The sequence below is a fragment of the Tenrec ecaudatus genome, chromosome 17 (assembly GCF_050624435.1).
Source record: "Tenrec ecaudatus isolate mTenEca1 chromosome 17, mTenEca1.hap1, whole genome shotgun sequence".
NCBI lineage: Eukaryota > Metazoa > Chordata > Mammalia > Afrosoricida > Tenrecidae > Tenrec > Tenrec ecaudatus.
The window spans coordinates 57,792,405-57,816,912 of record NC_134546.1 but is presented as its reverse complement, the minus strand read 5'-3'; the positions used below and the strand labels follow the sequence as shown (position 1 = coordinate 57,816,912).

Here is a 24,508-nt window from a genome sequence, read left to right as displayed (position 1 = left end):
ACTAAATGAGACACTGTAAACCTATATTTACTATCAAGGAGAAGTATTTACAACTATTGACGATACATGAGGAACTCTGAGGACTTAATGGTTACAAATTGGGCTGCTAACTACAGGATTAGCAGTTCAGTACTGCCAACCACTCTGGAAGACAAAGCTTTCTACAACTATAAGGAGTTATGCAGCTGAAAGGGGGCATGAGAGAAGAGCCAGCCAGCGTGGTTACTGCCAAAGCAACTGGTTGGAGAGATGTCAAGGTTGGAAGCTGTCTTACATGGAAGATGAGAGGGACGTACTCAGGAATGCCTTCCAGATCTTGTATGAATGCTTTCTGGTCCTGATCTAACTTTTTCTTGTTATGTCCAAGTTGTTTCTGACCACATAATCCAGAAGAGATGGAGGTAGGGGTACCACAGCTGGTGTCAGAAATGGCAAACCAGTCAGAGGCTGAGGACCTCTACTTCATAGTTAATATTGTGCTGACTCTCATTACTATCCCACAGGATTCTAGACAAATCTATCCTGTAATCCTACAGCAACTAATGGTTCTTTAAAAAAATTCTCATTTTGTTGTTGTTGACAACATATATAGGCAAACATATACCAATTCAACAGTTTTTCCATGTAGGATTCAGTGACACTGGCTACATTCTTCAAATTATACATCCATTCTGATGCTCCTCTTCTGACTGAATTGATTCTGACTCATTGTAACCCAATAAGACAGAGTTAAAATTGTTCTAGAGTTTCTCAGGCTATAATTCTTTATGAAAGAAGTCTGCTTCATCTGGTGGGTAGGAACTGCCAACTTTTTGGTTATCAGCTCAGGGTCAACCCACTGTGCCATCAATTATAAGTACTAAGATACGAAACACTAACAAAACAGTGAAGGAAAAGAAAAAGATAAAAGGCTAGACAGGCTAGATCAGTGGTTCTCAACCTTCCTAATGCTGCAACCCTTTATTTAATACAGTTCCTCATGTTATGGCGACTCCCAACCATAAAATTATTTTCGTTGCTACTTCATCACTGTAATTTTGCTACTGTTATGAATCGGGCTAGATAAAACGATCATGATGAATACATAGAAATATGAACGGATTTTGAGCTCACACTTAATTTAGTCCTTTTCTAAGAACAATTTAGTTTTAATGTCATGGAACTACTTGATACCTGCTCTCATGAAGAGATCACTGAAGACATGGATGCTATAGCAAAAGTGTGGTGAAGAAATCAAATGGTCGCCGGCTATCAGAAAGTAGTAGTATTTGGGGTCTAAAAGGCTTGTCTTAAAACAAGTGGCCATCGAAGTGAGATGAAAGTGAAGTCCACATGGAAAAAGCACACCAGCCTGTGTGATCCAAAGACTGTAAATAATAAAATCCAAGACCAGAAGAGGGAATGGCTTTAAGAGCTTAAATTCTGAGTACGCAGTTTGCAGAAGGCTATGGATAACAATCAAAGCCCAAGATCATTTGCAGGGTCCCCCACTTGGATTAGACATCTGCTGAATCCCTCGGGCAATTGACTAGGAGTGTCAATAGTCTTGCAAGTTGACAAAGTAGTTTGTAGGGTGGACGAATGCAGAGGTGGTCAGTTTAAGATTTAAAACCTTGTCATTTGTTCTCCTGTTTCACCCATTTGAAATTTGCTCTAGTTTTTATTATTTTCTATTATCTTTACAACTGATTTTTTCCTGGAGTTTTTCATTTTATTTTTGTTATTGGGTTTTTGTTTGTTCTGTTTTTGTATGTTTTTCTCTATAACAAATCCAGAATAAGGGCAAAGGCAGAGGGAGAAGGGAGAGAAAGGGGCAATCAATGGCAATGACTGATGTATAATACCCCCCACACCCCAGGGGGACGAACAACAGAAACGTGGGTGAAGGGAGACAGTGAATGGTGTCAGATATGAAAATAATAATAATTTATAAGTTATCAAGAGGGTGAGATGGTGGGGGAGGGAGGGAAGAGCTCAAGTAGAAAGAAGATATTTTTTAAATGATAAAGGCAACATATGTAAAAACTTGCTCGATATAATTGGCATATGGATAGTTATAAGAACTATAAGAGACCCCAATAAAATTATTTACATAAAAAGAAATCCATCCAAATATAAAAAGAAATCTGGAATAGGTAAACCTATAGATTAAGTTTCTTGGGGTATGGCAGAGGAAGTTAGGGGGAGATGGGGAGCTAATGAGTATAAGAAAGAAAATGTTCTAAGATGATGGTCGTAATGATTGCACAATACTTTTTAATAAGTTTAAACTATTAACTGTATGATATGTGGATTATAAATTAATATAGCTGGTAAAACTAAATAAAAACTTTAAATGTTTATTAACAAATGTTGTATCTTTGTCACTTTTTCAGACCACAGTATCTTTTCATAATAAGAACAAAATTACAAGCCATTCAAATAATTTCTAAGTATAATTCATGGTTTAAAACTATGCACACCACTACTAGAAATAACAACTGAGCATTACATTTTTAAGGGTGATTTTATATGGATTAATAAAGACAGACAAATACCTTTTTTCCCCTTAAACCAAATAATCACAGGAGAAAAAAGTTATTTTGTCTACTCCTTTAAATTATTGAAATCAAGTTTACTAACAAAGTTTTAAATGACAAGATTTCTTTTTTTGGAGGGTACAATAGAAACATTTATTAAGTGTCTCCCATTAAAATCTGTCTTTATTCAGTAAATTCAGTAAGTATTTTTGCAAGGCTATCTCTGAATAGCAATGTAGATTCAGGTTCTGCAAACTACAGCCTGTGGGCCAGATCCTGCTCACTGTTTTTATGCAATTTTTATGACTGAATATAATTTTAAAAGAGATAATATTTCATGTCATGAAAATGTGTATGAAACTCAAACTTCAATGTCTATAAAGGAAACTTTTTTGGAATACAGCCACATTCATTTGGCTGCATATTTATGGCAATATTCATGCTACAAAAGCAAAAATGAGTCCTTAAAAGAGAGACCTGCTAAATTTCTTCTACCTGGATTTCCCAGAAAAATTTTGCTAAGCTTTGCTATAGATGATGAGGGGTTGGGAAACACCAATTAGAAATTAGTTTAAAATCAAGTATAATTGAGAATTTAATCTTAACCTTGCTCAAGGGGAAACGAAAAGATCTTAAACAAAGAAGTAATAACGCCACAAAATTTTATATTTATATTCAGAAGCTTTTCAAACACTAATCCATGAAAAAAATCGACTCACCTTAATGCACACAGTAAATCCCTACTTTGTATATAAATAAGGTATTTCTTATCTTTGGCTTATAACAATTATTTGCATGAGTAGTAAAAAAAAAATAATATTGTTGATAATACTCACCTTTGGAAGGACAGGTTTCGATTTAAAGTTTTTGTTTCTCCTAGAGAGGTAAATATATCAGAAAAAATACTGTAAAGATAAATGATTTCAACAGTTCAACCTAAACAACAGACTATATATACCAGTTTTCAAGAAATGTAGATCCTCTATATGAAAACAACCTCCATCAATCCAAGAAGGACCTTTGGGAAGAAAGGTTAAGCAGGTCAGAAAGTGAGGAGAGAGCTACATTTCCTGTAATTAAGGTAGAGGCAGATTCAAACCATGATGACCAGTAACTTGGTGTTAGACATCATAAGTGATAGTCTACTATTTCCCTTTAGATATTAGTGGGATTCTGTTTTCTTGTGTCTGTCTATAAAGCTTTATTTTGGCCATTTCTATAAGACTATAAATGAAATTTCTAACTTCACAATTAAAAAAATTCTATTCACTAAAATCTTCAACTTTGGGAATTAACATTTTTCTTCCATTTTTTTTTCTACTCACAATGCTAGCATGCTTAAATTAACCCTTTTGAAGGTATGTTTTTATTTAGATTTTAGGCTTAAAACAGGGAATAAACATGGGCCAGGGAGTCAAAAAGAGCTGGGCTTGAATCTAAACTTTATCACTATTAATGCATGACTTTAAACTCTCAGAGCCTCAATTTGTGTAATTTGTATAATAATGCAAAATGAGAATTGCAATTACACAAACTTCTTAAAGTTGTGATGTGTAAAAAAATGTACACTTCTAGTTTGCAAGGAGCCTTACATAAATAAATAGTACTAAGCAATGACTTACACATACATTAAAAACTCCAATTCATGATCGTATAAGCCCTCCCCCCAAATGAGGGGGACGATCAACAGAAATGTGGGTGAAGGGAGACAGCTGGCCCTGTAAGATATGACAATAATAATAATTTATAATTTACCAAGAATTCACCAGAGTTGGATGATGGGAGAGGTAGGGGTAAGAGAGGAGCTGATACCAAGGGCTCAAGTAGAAAGAAAATATTTTGAAAATGATGATGGCAAAATATGTACAAATGTGCTTGCTACAACAGACATATGGATTGTTATAAGAGCGGCAAGAGCACCCAATAATTTAAAAAAAAAAGACACATACACACAAAATACTCCAATTCAGTCATCCCTGTAGGTAGTAGTCAGAGAGTATACTGGAGGTGTGTCCGGGACAGTCTACAGCACAAGTAACTAGGAGCGACACAGTTCTATCTCTTTGCTCAAACCAATTAAACAATCATGTAATGAGGAATGGTAGACTTAGATGTACTTATCTTGGATGTACATACCTAAGGGGCCTTAAAAAGTTTGTGGAAAGTGGAATCCAAACACCTTTCACAGCGGACTTCAATGACCAACTTGTCAGAGCCTCCGGAACTAAAGAATTACAATAAGGACTGCCTCTGCCACAGAGTCCCTCCTGACCCCCAGCAACGTGTGAGGGCGGACAGCGCTGCTGCCCAGGGTTTCTGTGGTTATAAACCATTACGACAGCAGAAAGCTGCCTCCTTCTCCTAACCAACAAAGACGGAGACGCCTGAAAAGAACGAGCATCTTCCCTCTCTGAGAGCAGGGTTTCCCAAGGAGCAAAAGAGAATCATGTCTAGAGCAAGTTCATTCAGCCATAATACTCTTGGTGACATACAGAATACAGCTAATGCAGGAGATTCTTCCCGCTAAGCATTCACTAAACACTTCTGAGTCTTGACTCACTCAAAATTCTACTGATGGAAATGATGCTTCACCAGCTCCTTCTTCATTTTGTCCTTTGGGAAATTTAAGCTAGTCTTTACAAGCAATCCACAGCACGGAGTGCATACTAACGTGAGAATTCCATGGGCTCTCTCCAGGAGTTTGCTGCTGGTTGTATTAGCGAATACCCCGTCTTTGTCAAGCAAGGAGCTGCTCCTTGATGATCTGCTTTGCCAGGTCCCCGTTCTGCCATTCCAGGCAATGTCAAATGCATCACTGTCAGGAATAAGTAAAATTGCTTTCGTTTATTAAGTAATTCTGTCACATCCTCTAAACTGCTTCCATAAAGAAAAAAAAACTTCATGTACGTTATAATTTTTAAAAACTACTAAGCCAGCAAAAAACCATAGCCAGTTTTTACACTAGAAACCAGTAATGACAATACAATATAAAATAGACAATATATTTTCAAACATATTTTACAATATAAAACAATGGGAGAGGAAAAATGGAGAACAGCATTTCAAATTCTCCTAAAATCGATACTTTCCAGAGTCAAGAAAGCTGAATAAACCCCTAAAACGAATTGCCCTGAGATAATCTTTGTGCCTCAAAATTTCCCTTTATGAATTCTTAAAAACAAAAATATTATATGTTCAGTATTAATGATTAAAAAATACTTTTTAAATAAAGGATTAATAGGGAACTTTTCTGGTAAAGAGTGTAGACTGAATATATATTTAGATTCCTTTAGGAACCTCCTAAAACACTAATGAAATATTTTAAAGCAATAATAATATCAGAATAAGGATAAGCGAAATAACAATAACAATACATTTCTGAAATACAGTCAGATGACTGAGCAGTAAACATGAGACCCCAATCCTAAAATGACTATAAGGGAAACTGAAAAGAGAGCCTATTTACTCTACAGAAACCCCAACAAATCCAGAGTTAGTGGTACAAAGTTCCTTCTCTTCGTGACTCCTTTTTGGGCAATGGTTTCTTTTCATCTTTTTTTTTTTTGGAAGGGTGGGGTGGGGTAATAATTTCTTAAATACAACAACCAAAGCACAAGCAAGGAAAAACAGAAAGAAACACTATGAAGTTGAACTTCATAAAAATTTTTAAATGTTTGGATTTCAAATGATATAAAAAAATTGAAAAGAAAACACAGAGTGAGATATAATATTTCAAATAAAGCATCTGATAATGGACTTATATCTGATTATAAAAATAACTCTAATAACTTAAGAAGAAGAAAACAATATAACTAAAAGGCAGTCAAAGATTTCTTAACAATAGAAAGAAATTAAGTATTGACATATGCAACAACCTAGATGGGTCTCAAGTGCACCATACTAAGTGGAAAACTTTACTTCAAACGGTTATATAACTGTACTGTTTAAATGAAATATGTAGAATATTAAAATGCTTAAAATTATTTTCATTGCTACTTCATCACTGTCATTTTGCTACTGTTATGAATTTGGCAACCCTGTGAAAGGGTGGTTTGACCCCCAAAGAGGTCACAACCCACAGGTTGAGAACTGCTGGTCTAGATGATCTTGAAGATGAAGCCTACAGCACAGACCATTCACACCAATTTGTGAGGAAGCAATTATTCTTATTCCTGCCCTAGTTGAAACAAAAGCCAACACCACAGGCATCTCAAATGGTTTAGCTTGCATAATTCTGACTGAGAAATTGAAGTTGAACAAACTTTCTGCTCAACCAATGCCAAAACTGTTATACCCAGATCAGCTGCTGTCAAGAACACAGCTATCAATGGAAACTTCACAAGAGGGATCCAGAATCAGAAGCATACATGGAAGAATGGTAACAGGAGGTGAACATGACTTGACCAGTACAATCCTGGCAACAAAACACAATCAAAGCAGCCCAACACAACAGACCACATATTGCATGATGTATAAGAAACACCCAGAGACACCAATTTAAAGATGGAAAGCAGATGCATTCACAAGAAAAACATGATTAACGCACTAAATTTTTTTTAAAGGACATGAACAGAGAATTCAGGCATCCAACAAACATGAAGAAATGTTCATGATTATCCAAGAAATGAAATCAAAATAGCAATGAGCTATCACTGCATACTGACATTGACAGCAAAGTTTAAAGAAAAACCAGGTACTAAACATGCTGGAGACGATTGAGTGTAAAGAGAGACTGCATGCCTCATCCACGACTCGTGGGACTGTAAAACGGTGGGGTCACTGTGGAAAGCAGTAAGGCACTTCCTCCGACAAGTGAGAATGGAAATGCCATATACCCCAGCAATCCCTTTCCTTGGCATACGCCCTAAAGAAGTAAGAGCTGTAACAGACAGATATATGCACACTCGCAGTTCTGTTCATAATAGCAAGGATATTGAAACAGCCTCAATGGCCATCAGCGGAAGAATGGGTAAAATTTGGTAAGCACATACATACAATGGAATACTCTGCATTACGAAAGAATAATGAGTCTGTGAAACATCTCATGACATGGATGGATTTGAAAGGATTATAATGAATGAAGATAGTCAATCACCTGAGGAAAAATATTGTATAAAACCATTTATTATACAAGAAAAAAAACCAGATAAAGAAACACACTTTGTTAACTCCCAAGGCTGAGAGTAGAGGAAGGGGAAGCAATAGTCAAGAGTTAACTTGGGTGAAGGGAAAGAGTATTTTAACAAGAACGAAGAGAATAGAGGAGGCAAGGCAAGCTATTAGGTGGTTTGGTTAGTATTTAGAGTTATGGAATACATATTTGATTATCTGAAATGTAAATCAACTAATTCAACAATTTAAAAAATTAGATTTATGGTTGCTTGGGGCTGGTAGGTGTGGAAACATAATGGGTACAAAATTTCTTTTTGATGTGATAAAATTTAACATTCAAATGTGGTGCGGGACTTCATCATTACCAAAACATAACGGAAACAAAGGGTAACAAGAAATGTGATTTGCTGGCAGTTAACTGAATAAAGTTGGCTAATGCTAAATGCTTAAGAACTATCTTAAATGCCAGTTGAGTGAATGCAGACAGCTTTCAGCAAACAAAGAATTATGAAAAAGTTATTAAGCAGATAACTGATGACATATTAGGAGGACATTAAGTCAAATTGGAAGACATTACCAATGAAGTTACATGTTCCATTTACATACATAAAATTCTCGTTAATTACCGCATTGGACATTGTAAAGATCAAATTATCTTCATGTTTATAATATTAAGAGAAGATTCTAGAAACTAAACAATGTTTCTCTTACTCATATAAACAACAGTCTTTATGTACTAGTGTGTGTAAAAGACAAGGAAATTCTATTAGAAAATTTAAAAGTGAATTTTTTATTTTTCTCCTCTCAAATTCCCTTCCAGGCATCATCATTGAAGATGCTACAGAGTAAGCTTTGGTTACCACAATCACCATAAAAAGGTCTGATACAGGGTGGATGATACCTTCAGGACCAAGGGTGTGAGGGGTGATGCTGGGAGAGTGGAGGGTGAGTGGGTTGGAAAGGGGGAACTGATTACAAGGATCCACATGTGACCTCTTCCCTGGGAGAGGGACAGCAGAGAAGGGGGGAAGGGAGACTCCGGATAGGGCAAGATATGACAAAATAACGAGGTATAAATTACCAAGGGCACATGAGGGAGGGGGGAAAGGGGAGGGAGGGGAAAAAAAAAAAGAGGACCTGATGCAAGGGGCTTAAGTGGAGAGCAAATACTTTGAGAATGATTGGGGCAGGGAATGTATGGATGTGCTTTATACAATTGATGTATGTATATGTATGGATGGTGATAAGAGTTGTATGGGTCCCTAATAAAATGTAAAAAAAGAAAAGAGGAGAAAAAAATGATTAGGGCAGGGACTGTACAGATGTGCTTTATACAATTGATGTATGTATATGTATGAACTGTGATAAGAATTGTATGAGCCCCTAATAAATTGTTAAAATTTTTTTAAAAAGTCTGATAAAAACTAGTGACACAAGTATTACGTACAAATAAGATTTCTCCACACTCAACAAAGCAGAATACCCTGAAATTTCCCAAGAAATATAGAATGCAAGAAACGTCTGAAAAATAAAAATGTAAGAACTCATTTTTAATATATTTGAAGGAAACCTTTAAAAACGGAATAACCCCTGTGGAGGGAACAAATAACAGAAAGGCAGGTGAACAGATCCACGGGATGGTGTAAGATACAGCAAAAAACCCCAAACAAACCTGAATAGTCCAGGTACCTGAGGTGCTCTTCAACAATTCAGTCTTACAGGCTTTGTTAACACTTAGCTTATTACTACTTTGTTTCTTCACCATTTCCACAAACCAAGGCTTATTTTCTTTTAATTCTTAATGCCATGTGCATATATCATTTCTTGATATTTCCTTAAAAACATAACCAAAACGTACTTACTGTTGATTTTTTTCATTTAGAGTATTCATGCCCTGGAGATCAGACAGAGGTGTTCTGGGAATTTTCCGGGTTATACCTAGCGGTTCAAAAGCAGAGATTTTAAAATCAGTGCTAAGAAAGCTAAACACAAAACTCAAAAAAAAAAGAAAGCTAAACACAAAACAATTTTATTGTAAGTGAAATTAATGTACTTCAATAGTAAATAACTGCTACACATGTAAGAAATGTTAAAATAAGTTTATTTGCCCAAATTCAGGGTAAAATGATCCATCTTTTTAAGCAATTTATTAGAGTAACCTACCTGACATAATGCTAGGTTGATACAAACTAACTCCCATGACTGTTACTTAGAAATCTCATGCTAACTATGAAGTGAATTAGAGGACTTAATATTGAACTCTTTTATTTCTCCTCTCATTTAATTAAAATTAGGAAGATATTTTTTCTAAATGTCTGAAAACATGTAAAATCTTTATATAATAAAAAAATTACAATCTGACTCTGAAGCATGATTCTTTAAGCAATAAATGTATTCCTAATGTAGACTATAGGTTTTTAGAAATCGATTAATCTTACAAATACAATGAGAATCAAAGGGACAAATTGATTTTAAAAATTAAGCTCCATAAACATACAGCTATCAATTTTCATAGCACACATAAACCATGAACAGAGTTAAGGTACATTTCAAAGAAAGAATTAAGATGATCTCTATTTGCTGATGACATAATCTTATACATAAATGATGCTAAGGTATCCAGTAAGGGTGACGGGGAAAGCAAGATAAAATAAGGAGAAACTTGGCCAAAAAATCATGGAGGCAGGGGAACACACTGGGAAGTATACGAGAATTAAAGGCAACAGAGGTAAGTACGGACATATACACACTCTTGCAATAGAAGGTGATCTATGAATAGATGTTTGGAAAAACATACAGGTTGAACGTGTGTGTGTGTGTGTGTGTGTTGTACCTGACACAGGATGTTTGTAGATATGTATTTACCTCTGCTGAATATGTATCTATAAATAGAGTATCTATACAAGGGGAAGAGATGTGAAAACTTCTTAGATATCCAAATACCTTGAGAGAGTAAGTCACTGCGTCTGAGGAATCAAGGCTATAGTCTCAGGGGACACTAAGGTCAACTGGTAGTACATGGTTCACCAAGACAATATACACAAGGAGAGGAGGGGAAAGAAAAGGTAGAATGTTTGATGATACAGTGACAGAAAGTTTCCCTTATGTGATGAAAAGCATTAATTTCTATATTCAAGAATGTCAACAAACTCAAAGAGATCCACACTGACAAAAATCATAATCAAACTGTCAACATCAAAGACCAAGAAAGAATCTTAACAGCACCTAAAGAAAACATTCATTCATACAGGGTAGTTCAACAGAAGAAAAGCAACTAATATACCACAGTAACAGAATAAAAGAAAAGAACCACATTTCAATTAGAGAAGAAAAAGTGTTGGACAAAAACTAACTTTTGATATGGGAAAATATTAAGCAAATTAAGGCTAAAAGTAAATAGCATCAACACTTGTTAATGAAGACTTATTTAAAAACCACAACTCATACCGAAAGGTGAAAAACCCGCTAAGATCAGAAATAAGACAAAGATGCCTCCATTCATGACACTGCTCCTTTACCAAAAACCAAACCCAACCCCCCCCCCCAAAAAACCAAATGTATTGCCATTGCATCAATTCTGACACATAGGACCCTATGGGACAGGATAGAAGGGCCCCTTTGGATTTCCGAGACTGTAACTCTTGAGAAGAGTAGAAAGAGCCGCACTTTTCTTCCTGAAGCAGCTGGTGGTTTTGAACATCAGACCTTGTGATTTACACAACAAAGATAACCCACTACACCACTAGGGTTCTCATATATAATATACAGAAATTCCTAGGCAAAGCAATTAGGCAAGAAAAAGAAAGGTATAAAAATTGAAAAAGAACAAGCAAAATCTCCCTATTTGTAGAGATGACATGATCTCATATAGATGTTTTGTTGTTAAGTGTCAGTCATGTACAACAGAACATAATTCTGGTTGGTCCCGTGCCATCCTCAGAAACGCTCTTATGTGTAAGCCCATGTTGCAGTCACTGTGTTAATCTATCTTGTTGGGGGCCTTCCTCTTTTTCACTGCCCCTCTATTTTTACAAGCATGATGTCCTTTTTCTAGGGATTGGTTTCTCTGGACATGTTCAAAATACTCGAGAAGTGTTGCTATTGTTTCCTCTATGGAGCATTCTGGCTAGCCTTCCAAGGCAGATAGATGTTGGTTCTTTTGGAAATCCATGGCACTTTCAATATTCTTCACCAGTTCACAATAGAAGTGCCTCAATTCTCTACTGGTCTTCCTTATCAACGTCCAACGTTTACACGCCTATGAGGCAACTGAAAATACTATGGCTTGAGTCAGTGTACCTTAGTCCTCAAAGTAACCTTCTTGATTTTCAACACTTGAAAGAGCTCTTGGGCAGAAGACTTACCGAATGCAATTTATCATTTGATCTCTTGATTGCTGCTTGCATGAGCATTGATTGTGTATCCAAAGAAGACAAAATCCTTGACTTCAGTCTTTTCTCCATTTATCATGAAGTTACCTCTTGGTCCAGTGGTAAAGTTGCAATCCTTATCTTCATCAGCAGGTGCTTCAAGTCTTTCTCTCAAGTAAGGCTTTGTCATCTGCATATCGCAGGTTTTTAATAAATAAGCCTTCCTCCAGTCCCAGTCTTCTTCATATAATGCAGTTTCTCTCATTATTTGCTCACCAACGATTGAATAAGTACACCTTTCCTTATTTTAAACCACGCAGTATTCTCTTGTTCTGTTCACGCGACTGCCTTGAACTCTTGTTCAAGCTCTGTATGAGCACAATTAAGTGTTCTAGAAATCCCATTCTTCTCAAGGCCATCCATTGATTATTATGATCCACAGTCAAATGCCTTTGCATGGTCAATAACAATGTTATGCCCTCCTCTAAAGTGGACTCCTTAGTCATCAGTTCTTAGGCTGGAAGGTCTACAGAAATCTGTTCACTTTGGGTGACCCTGTGGCATTTGAAACACTTGTGGCATAGGTTCCAGTATTACAGCAACACCAAAGCCACCACAGGATGCCAAACTGCTACATACACAGTATACCAAAGAATTCAGACAAAAAACTATCAGAACAAATTAATTCAACTAGGTTGAATGATACAAGAAGAACCCATAGAAAATCAAGAGCCTTCTATATGTCAGCAATAAATTTAAGAAGGAAACTAAGAAAATAAGTCCATTTACAGAAGCATTCAAAGAAATAAAACACATAGAGATACATTTAATCAACGTGGTGAGAATTACATCGAAAACTACAAAACATAGCAAAAGGAATGATTTATGTTTAAGACCTAAATACCAGATACGTCTAAATAGGATAGGCTTGTGAATAATCTGGAGGAGAAAACAACAGGACCAACAGTTCCAGGGGGACATGGGAGAGGGGAGGTGAGGGGAAAGGAAATGGTGTTAACAAACCCAGGGACAAGGGAACAACAAGTGATCCAAATCGGTGGTGAGGAGGGTGTAGGAGGCCTGGTAGGGTGTGACCTAGGATAATGTAACCGAGAGGAATTGCTGAAACCCAAATGAAGGCTGAACATGATAGCAGGACAAGAGGAAAGTAAAAGGAAATCGAGGAAAGAGCTAGGAGGAAAAGGGCATTTATAGAGGTCTAGATAAAGGCATGTACATATATAAATAGATTTACATATGAGGATGTGGAAATAGATCTATGTGCATATATGTATAGGTTTAGTATTAAGGCAGCAGATGGACATTGGGCCTCCACTCAAGTACTCCCTCAATGCAAGAAAACTTTGTTCTATTAAACTGGCATTCCATGATGCTCACCTTCCCGACACAATCACTGAAGACAAAGCAGGTCCATAAGCAAATGTGGTGAAGAAAGCTGACGGTGCCTGGCTATCAAAAGAGATAGTGTCTGGGGTCTTAAAGGCTTGAAGGTAAACAAGTGGCCATCTAGCTCAGAAGCAACAAAGCCCACATGGAAGAAGCACACCAGCCTGTGTGATCACGAGGTGCTGAAGGGATCAGGTATCAGGCATCAAAGAATAAAAAAATCATATCATTGTATGCTCACCTCCCTGATACGATCACTGAAAAATAATGGATGCATAAGCAAATGTGGCAAAGAAAGCTTGATGGTGCCCGGCTATCAAAAGAGATAGCATCTGGGGTCTTAAAGGCTTGAAGGTAAACAAGCAGCCATCTAGCTCAGAAGCAACAAAACCCACATGGAAAAAGCACACCAGCCCCTGCGATCACAAGGTGTTGAAGAGATCAGGTATCAGGCATCATCAGAACAAAAAATCTTACCATAGTGAATGAGGCGGGGGAGTGCAGAGTGGAGACCCAAAGCCTATTCGTTGGCCACTGGAGATCACCTTGCAGAGGGGTTTAGGGGAGGCGACGAATCAGACAGGGTGCGATGTAGCAACAATGAAAAATACAACTTTCCTCAAGTTCCTAAATGCTCCCCCCAACACACACTATCATGATCAATTCTACCTTGTAAGTCTGACTAGACCAGAGGATGTACACCGGTACAGATAGGAACCAGAAACACAGAAAAATCAGGCGGATGATCCCTTCAGGACCAGTGGTGTGAGTGGCGATACTGGGAGCGTAGAAGGAGGGTGGGTTGGAAAGGGGGAACCGATTACAAGGATCTACATGTGACCTCCTCCCTGGGGGATGGACAACAGAAAAGTGGGTGAAGGGAGACGTCTGACAAAGAAAGATATGACAAAATAATAATTTATAAATTATCAAGGGTTCATGAGGGAGAAAGGAGCAGGGAGGGAGGGGAAAATGAGGACCTGATGCCAGGGCTTAAGTGGAGAGCAAATGGTTTGAGAATGATGAGGGCAATGAATGTACAAATATGCTTTACACAATTGATGTGTGGATTGTGATGAGTTGTATGAACCCCTAATAAAATGACTTTTTTAAACCAAAAAGACCCTCGTAATCTCCCATAAGTAGAAATCGAGGGAAAAAAGGAAGTTCCCTCAAGGGTGTGGCCTGCTACATGAATCAGGAGAACACCTGATCCATACATTTAGAACTTGCTGACTTCTAAAACTGCATATATACGCAAAGATCACTGGTCTTGCTTTTTTAGAGAAGTACAATTATCCTTTGTGCAGAAATGGAAAATCTGATCCTCAAATTCATGTGAAATTGTAAGAGACTCCAAATTGTCAAAATAATCTTTAAAATGAAAGAAGGCTCATACATCCCCATTTAAGAACTTACAGCAGGGATACAATAATCAAAATATTGAGGTGATGGCACAAGAAGAGACATATTGAGCAATGAAACAGAATTGAGAGTCAAGAAGTTAACTGATCTTTTTATGGTCAATTCATTTTTAGCATGGCTGCCAAGATCACTCAATGGAAAAATAGTCTTCACCAAAAATAGTTAGGATAATAAAGTTTCCACTTGCAGAAGAATCTATTTGGACTCCTCCCTTCACAGAATATAAAAAAATAAACTCGCTCTCAATGGAGGATCCTCGCGGGTGCAGCTTACAGCCCCAAGGCCCCGACCCCGTTCCTCTGCGCCACAGTGGAGCATGCGGAAACTAGGGAGCCAGATTACAGACCTGCCTTGGAGCACTGAAGATGGGAGCACCTCGACATGAGGTTTTGCCAACTGAACGCTAGAGAATAGAACCATCAGAGGTGGAAGCCCCAGCTCAGCCTGAAAGGTCACCAGAAGCAGAGGCAGAATCTGAAGTCCAGGATGGTGGGGCCACTGTGAACATGACACAAGCTCGTTGATTCTCCATGTTCAAGAGATGTAACTGGCTGCTCTTCCGGGACAAGCAGCTTTGGTGTTAACAGCATTGTCCCTTGTCAAGCCAAAGGCTTTTTACATTCTAGCATTTGGCTTTGTTAAAAGAAGCTGTAAATCCCAATTCACCCTAAATGCACCTACTCGATTATAAAGGATTGTCTTTGGTATTGATTTATAGAAACATATATTTGTGAATAAAAAGATGAAGCTTGACACAAAAAAATAAATAAATAAACTCAAATAGATCAATAATCTAAATATAAGAGCTAAGACTTTAAAATTCACCAACTTATGCATATTGTTTTATGACTCTTGATTGTTAAATGATACCTGAAACATGAGCAACAAAAGAACAAATATACATATACATATGATTAAATCAAAGTTTAAAACTTTTGTGAAACAAAACATTATGTCAACAATGGGAAATGCAACATACAGAATAAAATAAAATATTCACTCATATATCTGATAAGGGTTTAGAATATATAAAGGCAAGTGTATTTCTACTAGGATTTCAGTTCATACAAAAGTGGGTTTATTCCATTCATGCCATGTTTAAATATCTCTCTGCCATCAGTGAATGGCTACAGACAAATTTTCTCAGTAATACACTTGTCTTTAGCCTCATTAGGATGCCCCCTTCCCTCCTCCACCAAAATGTCTAACAAAACAATGCCTTTCTAGGCTCAGAGGTCAGCTCATGGTTTTCATTTTGTTTTCGTGAGAGAGGGGGATCCCAAAGGGGCTATCTTGATATTCTGGATGGATACGCGATGGTTGTAGACTTTATTAAGTACAAGATGTAAGAAAATTGAAAACTGTATTGGTGAGGGAAAGGTCAGGAAAAGTTGTGCTGAGGTTATTTTTCTTCAGAAAGCAAAGAAGCATCTGTGCATTTTTCAGACATTGCAAGGGCTTTCTATAAGAATTCCTCTGGGAAACTCCACCTCCCCTCACCCTGATCTTACCTCTTCACACTTTATTTTGTTCCCCAAACTCAAAGAAAACTTAGAACACTTAAAAGGAACACAACTTGAGTCCCCTAAGAACACTAAAACTACTGTTGTGACAGTATCAATAGAAAAGTGCAGAAATCATTGGGGATGGTGAATTCTTTGGGGAAGGCTAGATAGATGGAACTATTTCCTTTAGAAGTAGACCAAGATGGAGGATATGTTGAAAAATAGTAACTTCACCTTTCTGAAATTTAATAAATGTTTCTCTGATTTTGTAGCAATATAATTTGATTTACCCTCTTATATATTCCATGCCTTTCGTATAATACAATATATAAAGACCTATAGTATACCAACAGCAAAACAACTCAAGTAAAAATTGGACAAAGGACTTGACTAGACATTTCTACAATGAAGATATATGACTTTCCAATAAGCACACGAAAAGATAATTCAACATCAGTAGGGAAATACAAATCAAATCCACAATGAGCTATGACACCACACCCTCTAGGATGGATGCAACTTCTTAAAAAGGAAAATAACAAGCATGGTAAAGATGCGGAGAAAGCGGACCGCTGGCAGGAAGTGTGCAGTCACTTGGGAAAACAGTCAGGCATCTCATCAAAAGTGAAGCGTAAAGGAATTCAGGAGTAACTAAGCTACTGATTCAGGTTCTCTCAAAAGGTGTTATCCAAGCTGTCAGCCACAGCTGAAAGAATGGAATGAATTTGAAGCACATAGTTCTAAACGCACTCGTGACTGATGAAAAACAGTGATCTTTAGTCAAGAATGCCAACATATTCCAAGAAGGGCCAATTCAGAGCGAGTTCCCCACCCACCCACCCACTGCCATCTAATTGATTAGCGCCATTACAGGAATGCTATAGGGAGGAGCAGAACTACCCTATGGGATTTCCAAGACTGTAAATCTTTACAGATGCTGGATGGTCGGCTCAAACCATTGCTCTTTCAGGAGGCAGATGAGCACTTTAACCAGTGTACTACCAGAGCTCCCAATGAGATCCACATGAACAAAAATCAAAATCAATTGTCAACTGTCAACGATAAAAAAGTTAAGTAAAAAGCTGTAGTGTAGTGGTTTGATCTGGATCTTCCACCCACAGCCCATCACCCTGATGGCATCATGGGTCACACACTGGGCTACTCCACGGGATCGATGAGGCTTTCTACTCCCATAAACAGTTAGTCTCTGAAATAGACAAGGACAGTCCTACCCTGTCAATAGGGTCAGAATCGACGCATGGCAATGAGTTAGGTTGGAAGCCAGTCTTTGTTAACTAATTAAATGGCTGGGTGCAACTTTGCAGCTTGAGTGGATTTTCTCTTTTCTCGATGGGTCCAGGAAGAGATGGTGGGGGAGGATGTTGATAGGATCATATGATTTGTTGTCAGAGATTATTAGCAGGGTTCATTGTGATTATAAAAATTTGGAACTTCAACATGGCAATTGGTCAACTTTGTCATTTCAGAAGCAGAAAAGGGGTATTTGGCTACCATCAAAAAAAAGAGCCAGGAGCAGAGTGCATCCTGTGGACTCTGAGGTGCCTGTTTGTTGAGCCCCTGATCCAGGAGGTGGAAAACTGTGAAACCAGAAGAGTGACAGCAGATCAGCACAGCAGAAACAAGAGCAAGACCAACGCATAGCACAGATGGCATCGTGCCACAGGAAGCTAGTAAAGCTTAGTGTTTTCCATCCGGAGGTTTGCATGAAACAGGGGGTGCCTCCCGGCTCTCCATTGGAGGAACTAGGTTTGCTGGTCCATGGAGCTAGAGTTGAGGCTTCTGGAGGGGCATGGTAAGCAGCACTAATAGTGTTCTGCAACACTGCCCAGAGCAGAGGCAATGGGGTGCCATGGCTGACAGACTGAGGACCAGAAGAGAAGCATGCCTGTGGGCATGTCTGGGAAGAGACCTGTGTCCTAGGCATTTCTGATCCTAACTTGGAACCCATTAGCTTCCTTAATAATCTCGAGTTATGAGTATTATCTGAGTTCTGTGTGGCCATTGCAATAAATTATTGAAATAAGCAGAGAAGTAGAGTGTGCTACAAGAGGGGTGTTTGGTGGTAGAACTGATAGAGGAGGATGGAGGCATGTCTGATCTTGGCCTCAGGGGAACTGGCCTTGGGATGATGAATCGGATTCTCCTTCCTTCTTGTGAAGTCAGAGGTCACATGCTGCTCCTATACGCTTTCTTACAAGAACCCAATTTACTGCATGAACTATCACAAAAACAAACAATAAAATATGGGGTTGGGGTGGGACACAAGAGGAGAATACTAACAGCAACAAGGGAGAAATGTCTCATTTGTACAAGGCTTCTAACTGCCAGTTGGCCAGAAGCTTCAGTGGGCTCACAATAGGGATGACTACTTATTTCTCTTAGAGAGAGCAAGCACATGTGAGCAAACACGAGTATGCTCCATATGGAAACTGCAGTCTTTTAAAACTTCATCTTAGAAGTGATACTGCTCTACTTCTGCCATGTGCCAACTTCACACAAGCCAACACCGGCAAAATGTGGGTGGGAACTACACAAGATGGAAGGTACCAGAAAGTGGGGTAACTGGAAGACATTTAGAAGCTTGAGTATCAGAGATTTGTAAATTTTCCTTTCTAGATATTGCTAAACTACCACAACTTAATTTTGTATTGTTGCCTGGCTTCTTGCAAGATTGTTAAATTCCATTTTTAGATTTAGGAACCTACTATTTTTCTATATCATGGTGTCTCCTTCTTTCTAATCTATATACCTCTTGCTTGTACTGCCCTGCTTATAGCTTGTACTATAATGTTGAATATAAATGATAAAATCAGATGCCATTCTTTGCCTTGTTCTCAATGGCATGATTAAGTATGAAGTTAGCTATAGGACTTTCAGACACGTACTTTCTAAGGCTGGGAAAGTTGCTATCTATTGCTAGTCTGCAAAATGACTTAAATAGGAATGGGTATTGAGTTCTGACAAACTCTTTCCCTCTATTCACTGAGATAATGATATGATTTTACTTTTTCTTAGATGGTTCACATAGTGAGTCACAGCTTTTCACATGCCAAACCAAACTCTCACTGGAGTAAACTTCAGTCTTCATGTATTTTCCTTATGCACTGCTGGACTGTTTGCTCCTTTACTTTATTAAGGTGCTGTCGGGGTAGGCACTGGAATACCGGTAAACTGCCAGGTCAGCAGTTCAAACCCACCAGCTACTCGACAGGAGAAAAATGAGGTAGCTTGCTCCCATAAAGATGCATAGTCTTGAGAAACCCTACGTAAAGTTGCTATGCATAGGAACAGAATAGATGGCAACTGGATTGGTTTTGGGTTTTCTTGGAAGTATGTTGATTTGTATTTTTCCTGTAATAGGTTTTGGTTTCAGAATAAGACTGACCACATACTATGAGTTGGGAACTGTTCCTTGTTTCTCCATTTACTGAAAGTTTGAGTAAAACTGTTATAACTCCTTTCTCAGAAATTTAAAACACTCACTATTGAAGTTATTTTCAGCTTGGAATTTGGGATTGTGTAGGATTTTACTTGGTGACTCATTATTAATATTCATATTTTCTATTTTTGAGTCAGTCTTAATAACTTTTTAATATTCAAGGAATTTTTCACATTTCATCATAGCATTCCCTCGCTTCAATATCTGTAAGCATATATACATGTCCATTTCATTCCCAATCTTAGTTTCTGTGCCTTGTCTCTTTTTTCCTTATCAAAATCGTTAATACTGTGCTATCCAGTATAGTAGCTACTTAGTGGCTATTAAAATTAAAATGTCTTAAGTGAAATTAAAACTTCACTCTCAATCATGCTAGCACATTTCAGATGCTTTAAAAGGCAGGCACATGCACAGCTCTTAGCTAAGCCTCTCCCAGTCCTAGTCCTTTATGTGACACAATTCTGGACTTCATAAGCCGTGACGACAGTCTCATTTGGGAGGGTATTATCTGCTGATGAACAGAAACGGTAAGACCTGCCTTTAGCAGGGAGTGTGGATTGGGCCACATTCTGTTGAATGGTTGTCTTGGTTTTTGTTACTAGTAAGGAATGGAATTGTAGCTGAGACGTACAACACTGCTTCTGGAGTAGCCTGGGAAAAGGCTTGTCTGATGAAGTTTAGCAGGAGGTCAATGCCTACTGGAAACCTCGTGCCAGATGCCCCAATTCATATGTGCATAAAAAGATACAGCCCATGGGTGGGGGATGAACTCTATTTGGGAACAGTTTAAAAAGTGAAGGGTTATATTTGATTGCACTAATGATATTCAATGTAAATCCTGCCAAAGAACCTTTCCCTCCAAGGGTTTGGTAAGAAAGTGGGGAATGACACTGATAGGATTCTCTGGTGAGTAATTGTGAACAGGTTTACCCATGATGCCATCCTGCTGCGTATGAGTCCTGTAAGAAGCAGAGAGGTGTCATCTCATTACTACAAGGGCCACGATTAGAGTGCTTCCTCTGGACCCAGCATTTGCTTTACCCTTGCCTGATTTTCGGATTCGGGACTGAACAGCAGTCACCACCACTAGGGACATTTCCTCAAACTTTTTTGTGTTTCTGTGGGATGCTGCATGATTTGAAAAACTCAGGAGGGAATTTATTCAATGGAGGAAGCAGGGAGAGAATGAAGCTGAATAGCGTCATGGAAGAGTTGGACATTTGGGACATCATCAATCCCCAACTCCTTGGTATTAATTATTCTAAAAGATTTTTTTTAAAGATGAATTCTTCTAAAAAGAGATTGTTACCACAATGGTTACTGTATTGGACAATTTTAACATTAACATTTTCATCATTACAAAAAGTTCTGTTGAACAGTGTGGGGTCAGATATCTTAGCAATTTCATTGCTCTTTTAAATAAATTTCTCATTCCCTTTATTTTTTTCTTTTACTGTTTTCTATTTCACTGATTTCATCTTTAAATTCCTTTACTTAGGTACAATAAGCTATTCTACTTTCTTAAAGTAAAACATTAATTCTTGACCTTTTTTCTAATATAAAGATTTAAATCTACAATTTTTCTTCTACGCACATGTCTTTAAATGCAGTCCATAAAATGTGAGGATTTTCCAGATTTTTTTCCCGTTATTGATTTCTATTTTCAATTCTGTTTTAGTGAGAAAACATCCCTTAACTTTTCGCTCACTGCTGTAAACATGCTCCTGGCCCTGGGGTATTGAGGCAAGTCCTGTCAGGAAGGAAAGGGCATGACAGCAAAGGCAATCTGCTACTCTTCTCTGGTCATTAGAGCTCCTTCAACTAGCTGATAAACATCATATTTTTCAATCATCCTGAAACACGATCAAAGATTAGATGCTGGGTTCAAACTGAAGTGAGATTCTTCTATTCCACCCTTTGTCTCTCTCTCTCCTGTCTTTACTCTTCTTCTGTGCTAGGGCTCCTAGTCTTTATGAATGGGATGCTGTAGCTCATGTTCCCAAGAACATTAGCCAAACCTTAAGAGAAGTGCCACTGTGGAAAAAGGGTGGGAGTTCCAGCAAGAAAAAGGAATCTTTAGTGTATTTTGAAGGACACATTCCACTGGTTAGGAGAGGGCCAATACTTAAACCAAATTTACTGCAATTGAGTCCATACTGACTCATAGCAACCCTGTAGGACAGGGTAGTACTGCCCACCTTGGCTTTCCAAGGATGCAGCTCTTTACTGGGGTAGAAAGCTTCACCCTTCTTCAATAGAGAAGCTGGTGGTTTCAAACTACTGACCTTGTGGTTCGCAGCTCAACATATAATCAGTATGCCACCAGAATTCCAAGGGGAGAGGAATTAAGCTCTGTTTTTTAAAGAGAGCAGTTAACAGAACATTGTAGACATTATTTTAAACAACTAAAATAGCCTAGTATTTTCCGTTTTCGGGTTCTTGTTTGTTTGGCTGTTGTTGTGGGGTTTTTTTTAGGGGGGGGTGCTATGTGTTTTTTTTCCCCTATATCATAATATGCAATTGTTTCAGAGCATTTTATCATATATATATATATCACTAATGATCTTAATAATTGCCTACCTTGTAACGTACTATTTAAAATGTTTTATTTCTGATAGTTTCTTATTTAAAAGTTTTATTGGTGGGAACAAGTGACTAAAATCAATGGAGAGAAGGACGTAGGATACCTAGTGGGGCTTAATCAAAGGCAATGTAGTAGCGAGGAATTACTAAACCCGAATGAAGGTCGAACATGATGGTGGGACAAGAGGAAAGTAAAAGGAAGTAGAGGAAAGAATGAGGAGGCATTTACAGAGGTCTAAATACAGGCATATACATATATAAATATATGTGTATAACGAGAGGGGAATAGAACTATGTACTCATATCTATATGGTAAGAATTGCAGATGGACATTGTGTTTCCACTCAAGCACTCCTTCAACACAAGAACACTTTGTTACAACAATCCAGCATTCTGTGATGCTCACTTTCCCAACACGATCACTGAAGACAAAATGGGTGCATAAGCAAATGTGGTGAAGAAAGCTGATGGTGGCCGGCTATCAAAAGATATACAGTCTGGGGTCTTTAAGGCTTGAAGATAAACAAGCAGCCATCTAGCTGAGAAGTAACAAAGCCCACATGGAAGACGCACACCAGCCTGTGTGATCATGAGGTGTTGATGGGATCAGGTAACAGGCATCTAAGACTCAGAACAGAATCATACCCAAGGTGAATGGGGGAGGGCATGGAGTGAAGACCCAATGCCCATCTGTAGACAATTGGACATCCCCATACAGAGGGGTCACAGGGAAGAAATGAGTCAGTCAGGGTGCAGTATAGCACCGATGAAACACACAATTTTCCTCTAGTTCTTTGGTGTTTTCCCTCCTCCCCACTGTTAGGACCTCAATTCTACCATCTGAATCGGATTAGACCAAAACATGCACGCTAATACAGATAAGAGCCCGCAACACAGGGAATCCGGACTAAACCCCTCAGGGCCAACAATGAGGGTAGAGTTATGAGGATTAGGGGAGAATTGGGGGAGGAAAGGGGAATCGATCACAAAGATCAACCTATAACCCCATCTGAGGGGACAAAAAATGGGTGAGGGGAAATGGAGGATGATGTAAGATATGAAAATAATCATCTATAACTTACCAAGGGTTTTTGAGGGAAGTAGGGAGGGGGAGGGAGGGGGAAGAAATGAGGAGCTGATATCAGGAGCTCAAGTGAGAAGAGAATGCTTTGAAAGTGATGCTAGCGGCATATGTGCAAATGTGCTTGACACACGGGATGAATGTATGGATTGTGATAAGAGATAGAAGAGCAAATGTGGTGAAGAAAGCTGATGGTGCCCGGCTATCAAAAGAGATAGTGTCTGGGGTCTTAAAGGCTTGAAGGTGAACAAGCGGCCATCTAGCTCAGAAGCAAATAAGCCCACATGGAAGAAGCACACCGGCCAGTGCGATCACGAGGTGCCCAAGGGACCAGGTATAAGGCATCATGCAAAAAAAAAAAAAAAGATATAAGTGTGTGTATGTATGTGTATATATGTGTATATGTATATATGTATGTATATATATGTATATATATATCATATTAAATGAAGGGGGAAGTGCAGAGTGGAGACCCAAGGCCCAAGTGTCGACCAATGGAGATCCCCTCATAGAGGGGTTTAGGAGAGGAGATGGGTTAATTAGGGTGTGAGGTAGTATCGATGAAGAACAGAGCTTTCCCCCGGATCCTGGATGCTTCCTCCCCCCAACTACCATGATCCGAATTCTACCTTGCAGGGCTGGATAGGACAGAGGCTGTACACTGGTGCATATGAGGGTTGGGGGTACAGGGAATCCAGGGTGGATGATACCTTCAGGACCAAGGGTGTGAGGGACGATGCTGGGAGAGTGGAGGGTGAGTGGGTTGGAAAGGGGGAACTGATTACAAGGATCCACATGTGACCTCTTCCCTGGGAGAGGGACAGCAGAGAAGGGGGGAAGGGAGACTCCGGATAGGGCAAGATATGACAAAACAACGATGTATAAATTACCAAGGGCATATGAGGGAGGGGGGAAGGGGGAGGGAGGAGGGGAAAAAAAAGAGGACCTGATGCAAGGGGCTTAAGTGGAGAGCAAATGCCTTGAGAATGATTGGGGCAGGGAATGTATGGATGTGCTTTATACAATTGATGTATGTATATGTATGG

At 38.5% G+C, this 24,508-nt stretch overlaps 1 protein-coding gene across 14 annotated transcripts in view; it reads right to left on the bottom strand.

Annotated features, from left to right (window-relative positions):
- Positions 1 to 24,508, bottom strand: part of MYO9A (myosin IXA) — a 250,951-nt gene that overhangs the window by 101,467 nt on the left and 124,976 nt on the right. For all 14 annotated transcript variants that reach the window (XM_075536143.1, XM_075536142.1, XM_075536146.1 and 11 more), the window contains 3 exons: positions 9,494 to 9,569; positions 5,191 to 5,334; positions 3,356 to 3,395 (listed from right to left, as the gene is read on the bottom strand). In XM_075536143.1, coding sequence (XP_075392258.1) covers positions 3,356 to 3,395; positions 5,191 to 5,334; positions 9,494 to 9,569 — 260 coding nt within the window. The remainder of the gene's footprint in view (positions 1 to 3,355; positions 3,396 to 5,190; positions 5,335 to 9,493; positions 9,570 to 24,508) is intronic.